Source organism: Galeopterus variegatus, unplaced genomic scaffold (assembly GCF_000696425.1).
Source record: "Galeopterus variegatus unplaced genomic scaffold, G_variegatus-3.0.2 Scaffold10938, whole genome shotgun sequence".
In the NCBI taxonomy this organism is placed as follows: domain Eukaryota; kingdom Metazoa; phylum Chordata; class Mammalia; order Dermoptera; family Cynocephalidae; genus Galeopterus; species Galeopterus variegatus.
In genome coordinates, this window is record NW_007737049.1 from 19,947 (window position 1) to 26,287 (window position 6,341).

General features: G+C 37.3%; 1 protein-coding gene across 1 annotated transcript in view; it reads right to left on the reverse strand.

Moving 5' to 3' along the window:
- The window catches only part of LOC103610323 (meiotic nuclear division protein 1 homolog), a gene marked incomplete at its 5' end in the record, with an annotated part of 20,201 nt that overhangs the window by 4,506 nt on the left and 9,354 nt on the right, over nucleotides 1–6,341 (reverse strand). Inside the window, one exon of the mRNA XM_008594511.1 lies at nucleotides 2,262–2,306. Coding sequence (XP_008592733.1) covers nucleotides 2,262–2,306 — 45 coding nt within the window. The remainder of the gene's footprint in view (nucleotides 1–2,261; nucleotides 2,307–6,341) is intronic.

Sequence of the window (6,341 nt, forward strand, 5' to 3'; positions counted from 1 at the left end):
CCACTATCTTAATTATTTAGCAAGGTTTCATATGATATAATTTATTAAATCACATTTAAAGTATACTTAATGTTATAAAACATTTAGATGTGATATTTCTATATTTATACCCTGATGTAATTTCCCATTGTATTTATACCCTGACATAATTTATCATTTTATAAAACTAACATAAATTATTGAACAGTAAATATTCTCAATTCTAGATACATTTTTAAGGTCTTTTTTTTTTTTAAGTAAAAAGAAACCAAACCTTAACTAATAGCTATATGGTAATTTTTAGTTATAAATATTACTGATGTTTTCTTTCTGCCTGTTTGGAGATGGAGGTTTTCTGAGGTGTAATTTGCTTTATCTCTTCATAACGTTGAAAGGAGTTGGAAGGAGAAAGTTGTAACCTCAAATGAAAATGTGGTTCTTAACAGCTGTTCTAAAAAAAACTTCCTTCCACATGATTTTAAAGGTTCCAGGTTCTTTCATGGCTAATAACATAGGGGGAGAAGGGGGAGGAGCTGTTCCAATTGTTGATTCCTACTTATAATCTTGGAAGTTAATAATCAATTGGAAAACATGAAACGGTTTTTTAAAAGGAGAAACGGAAAAGGGGAGTATTTATCTATGTGTCTAACATTGTGCTGACGGGCTTGCAAGCTTCCTTATTTAATTCTCCTGAAATGTAGGTTATCTGTTATCCAAATTGAACAGATGAGAAAGCAGGTTCAGAAAATTTTAAGAGGTCATACAGCAAATAAGGAGCATGGCTTGGATTCCTTTCAAAGTCAAGTTCCTTCCACCACACACACAAGCTGCCTGTTCTACCGTGTGCTGAGCTGCTTTGTTGAGAACTATTGAGGGAAACCACCTTGTGACTCACCTTATTTTTAACCTGAGAATGCACTTCTTTTGTCACACTCAAAATTTTATATTTCCAAAGCGCATACAATATCACTGTATTTATTATTTATTTATACTTTATGGGACCCACATTTCATTCTTCTTTTTTTTTAATGTTAGCTTGCTGTTTTTACCCTCCTCTGTTCTTATGACTAAAGCAATATATTATTTAGGAAATAACTTTGTAATAAATAAGATTGCAATTTTATAGGACCCAAACGACAATTATATTTTTACCAATCTACTTAATTCTAAAATGGACTCGGAAAAAATGATTCTTAAATGTTTTGTGAAACAGAGACCTGGACAGGGAGTCAAGGAAACCTGGCTCAAATCTGTTCTTCCAGTGACAAATCGTCTTTGACTAAATGCCCTTTAAGCTTTTACATCTCTGCATCAATTTAATCTTATCCATATTCTCCTACATAAACATAATAAGGATGAGTAATACATGTGAAGGCATTACAGATGCTCACCAGGATGGAAAAATTCAATAACCATTATTTATAATTAAATATTGGAAAAACATCGGTGTAATTTTCTGACAGGTTATAACAATATTAATCATACTTGTATATAATTCACAGCAATCACTATTTATTAACTTTCTCCTGAACCTTAAGACACATTGATAATGCCTTATTTATTACCATTTCTTAGAATATCTCCAGTGCAGACCAGAGGGTGTATCCACTGGCAAAAAGATTAACAAGGCATTTAGATGAAAGCAGTCTTAGAGAGAAGACAGTAGGTATAATGTAGTGAGTAAGAGCCTGGACTCTGGAATCAGAGAAGCTGGATTCTAATTCCTGTCCCACTGCCTAGCACATGTATGGCCTCAGGCTCCTGAGGGCCTTAGTTTCATCTTCAAAATTAGTGATAATAATCATATGTACCTTACGAGATTATTGTGAAGATAAAATGAAAATGCACCATAGACACTCATTACAATAACTGGCACATAGCCAGCCATTAAAAACTTTAGCTATTATTATTATTATTGTTATCAGCAAGGAGACAAATCATTAGGATCCCATGAAACTTGTAAAGGTATATCTTACATTAGTATATACAAAAGTTAATTGATTAGCCCAAGGGACTTCTCTTGGGAAAAATTACACGAAAGTTAAACTGAAAGCAATCTTTGGTTTTACAAAAATATCTTATACTTTACAAAACAACTCGATAAGATTTTTAAAAATAACCTTACATAACTGAAATGATTTAATATATAAAAACTTGAGTCATGCATGCATTTTCAGAAATGCCCTTTCTTGAACAAAGCTAGCACAAAGGCATCTGAATTTCACATCACAGTAAGTGAAGAAAAGTTTAGCTATAGTTTACCATAGTCTTATAATACATACCAGTCCATCTGTTAGCAGCGTCTTTGGCTATTTTACTTTCTTGACCTGAAAAAAAGTATATATATATATATATATATATATATTTACGTATATAAAACATACATATATTTGCATATACAAAATTATCTTTAGCTATCAATAGATTTCTACGTTTTCATATGAGCAAAAATTTTATAAAATATATATATAAAAGGGCTATTAAAAAAAGCTCAAATAGTGTATAACATTGGATCTTACAAATATGCTCAAATTACCAAGAAAATTTTAGATAACTGCAGTTACATTAGTCATGAACAGAAAGTCGATAAGAACAATTTCCCTTTCCTAAAATCCATCATTGTACTTGCTCCTTTAAAGACAACATATAAGTTTAAATGAGATGTGTTTCTCAAACCAAACCAAAATATGACAAAATAATTTAAATTTAATGATAAGAAGTTTTCTGTATGTACATTATTGGGCCACAATAAATCTGATTTTAAAAAATTTTAGTGGTAAGAAAGTAGCCCTGGGGGGCTGGCCCGGGGCTCACTCGGGAGAGTGTGGGGCTGATAACACCAAGGCCACGGGTTCAGATCCTGTGTAGGGATGGCCGGTTGGCTCACTGGGTGAGCGTGGTGCTGACAACACCAAGTCAAGGGTTAAGATCCCCTTACCAGTCATCTTAAAAAAAAAAAAAAAAAAGAAAAGAAAAGAAAGTAGCCCAAGTCAAGGGTTAAGATCCCCTTACCAGTCATCTTTAAAAAAAAAAAAAAAGAAAAGAAAGTAGACCTGTAGGAGGGAATATTTACTTTCACCTTATATTTAAATACACATCTTGGTAGTAACTGTATCTGTATGTATGTTTTTCAAATTAATCTATACAACACATAATAATGCCATGATCACCTGAGCATAAATATTACTTACAATGATGACATTTTTTAAAATTGGAAGTTCATTTACATACCACAGAATTCACCATATTAAAGTATGTAATTCAGTGGTTTTTAAAAATATATTCACAAGATTATACGACCATCACCATTACCTAATTCCAGAACATTTTCATTACCCAAAAGGAAACCTTGTAACTATTAGCAGTCACTCTGTATTCCCTCTCCCTCCAGCCCCTGGCAACCACTAGTATATGTCCTGTCTCTATGAATTTCTGTTTTGTGAACATTTCATATGAATGAAGCATACAATATGTGGTCTTTTTTGTCTGGCTTCTTCCACTTAGCACGTTTTCCAGGTTCATCCATATTGCAGCATGTATCAATACCTCATTCTTTTTTTGTGCTAAATTATATGCCACAGTTTGCTTATCAATTCACCAATTGATGGACATTTTGTGTTGTTTCCACTAACACAAATAATTTAATAATTTTTGTGTGAACATGTTTTCACTTCTCTTAGGTACATATCTAGGAGTGAAACTGCTGGCTCAGATGATAACTCTTAAGTATAACATTTTGGGGAACAAATAAATTGTTTTCCAAAGTGGATGCACCAGTCATCTAAGAGTTCTAATTTCTCCACATCCTGGCAAACAAATGTTGTTTTCTATTTTTTAAATTATAGCCATCCTAATGGATGTGAAGTGTTTATCACTGTGGTTTTGACTTGCATTTCTCTAATGACTAATGATGTTGTTGAGTATCTTTCCATGTGCTTATTGGCCATTTGTATATTTTCTTTGGAAAACTGCTTATTCAAATCCTTTGCCCATTTTTAAACTGGGTTGTCTTTTTATTGTTGAATCACAAGAGTTCTTTATATATTTTGGATATTAGGCACTTCTCGGATATAGGATTTGCAAATCTTTTCTTCCATTATGTGAATTTTCTTTTCACTTTCTTGATAGTATATATATAATATGAATGTCCACACCAAAACTCATACTAAAATTTAATTGCCATCGTGACGGTATTGGAAGGTGCAGCCTTTAAGAAGTGATTAGGACTCAAGGGCAAAGCCAGCATGAATGGATTTTTGTCTTTTTTACTGACCGGTAATGGGATCGCAACCCTTGGTGTCGCGCCCGTACCAGGGACCGGCAACGGGATCGCAACCCTCGGTGTCGCGCCCGTACCGGGGACCGGCAACGGGATCGCAACCCTCGGTGTTGCGCCCGCACCGCTCTCAGCCAGTGAGCGGAAACTGGTCTCCACATGGGATCCGAACCCTCGGCGAGAGCACCGCCTTGCTCCCAAGCGGCACACTCTCCAGTGCGCCACCGGGCCGGCCCTGCATGAATGGATTAATGCCATTTTTGTGGGACTGGATTAGTTATCATGGGAGTGGATTCCTGACAGAAAGGATGAGTTCAGCTCACTTCCCTGTCTCGAGTCTTGCTTTTGCCTTCTGCCCTTCGTCCATAGGATGACCCTCACCAGATGCCAGCACTATGCTCTTAGACTTCCCAGACTCCAGAACCTTGAGCCAAATAAACTTTTCTTTGTAAATTACCCAGTCTATGGTATTCTTTTATAGCAACAGAACATGGACAGAACTAATTGTACAAAAGTCTTTAAGTTTGATGAGGTCCAATTTATGTACTTTTTCTTTGGTTGCTTATACTTTTGGTGTCATATCCAAGAAACCGATGCCTATATCCAAAAAAATATACAACTATGTTTTCTCCTAAAAATTTTATAGTTTTATTTCTTACATTTAGGTCTTTGATCCATTTGAGTTCCTTTTTATTTACAGTGTGAGGTGGGTGGGAATCCAGATTAATTCATTTGCATATCCAATCGTGCCCAACACTATCAGTTGAACATGATATATTTCCTGATCAATTATCTTGGTAACCTTGTTGAAAATCAATTGAGTTTATTGCTAGACTCTCTATTCCACTTTATTAATCTATATGTCTATCCTTATACCAGTACCACACTGTCTTGACCACTGCAGCTTTGTAGTAAATTTTGAAATTGAAAAGTTTTGGGCCGGCCCCGTGGTTCACTTGGGAGAGTGCGGCACTGGTAGCGCCAAGGCCGCTGATTCGGATCCTATATAGGGATGGCTGGTGTGCTCACTGGCTGAGTGTGGTGTGGGCAACACCGTGCCGAGGGTTGTGATCCCCTTACCGATCAGAAAAAAAAAAAAAAGAAAAGTTTAAGTTTTCCAACTTTGTTGTTCTTTTTCAAAATTCTTGGCTCCTTTGGGTCTCCTGCATTTCTATATGAATTTTAGAATCAGCTTTTGATTTCTGCAAAAAAGCAGTTGGAACTTTGGTAGGTTTTGTATTGAATCTGTAAATCAATTTGGGGAATATTTCCATCTTAATAAGTTTTTTGGACTTCTGATCAAGATGGTGGAATAGATGGTACCCATTGTACCCTCTCCCACAATCAACCAATTTATAGCTATTAAAAAGCAACGACTGCCAAGCTGGGGACACTAGCGCTCAAGGGAAGAGGAGGAGAGACCTATGGAGTTCATGAAGGCAGAAGAAGCCACAATGAGATTAAAAAAAGGATCATTCTGACCGTTTCAAGTCCTAGCCACTTCAAGGCTCACACTGATAAGCACACAGAGCAAGAGCTGGCAAAAGCCACAGCTGTGCTCTTTGTATGAAGTTGCTTGGAGGCAGCAGGGGAGAAGAGGGACTTGGGGGCCCCCAAGCCAGCAAGACCACTAACAGGATTACCGTGGACCCATCCATATAAGAGCAAGGGGCCACAAACAACTGAAAACAGGAGCCATGAAGAGGCCAGTAAGTAACTGCAAGGGACTGGTGCATGGCCCGTCCCATGAGAAGTGTTTGGAGTGCAGGTGGTGGGGGAGATGGGCCCACTGGGGGAATATTGGGGCACAGCATGGCCAAGTGATCTGCACGCCAATCAGCACAGGACCACTTAATGGAGACAGGTCAGGGATATAGGATTGCAGGGAGTTCAGTTTGCTGAATAGTCTCAGGCTCAGATCAGAGTTTCTACACAATCCAGGTGTACCAGACCTCACAAGACTTAGAAGTGGTTACAAAGTCAACAATTAAAACCTGAGCTGCGGGGCCGGCCTGGTGGCGCACTGGATAGTGTGCCGCTTGGGAAGCGCGGCGGCGCTCCCGCCCGAGGGTTCGGATCCCACATA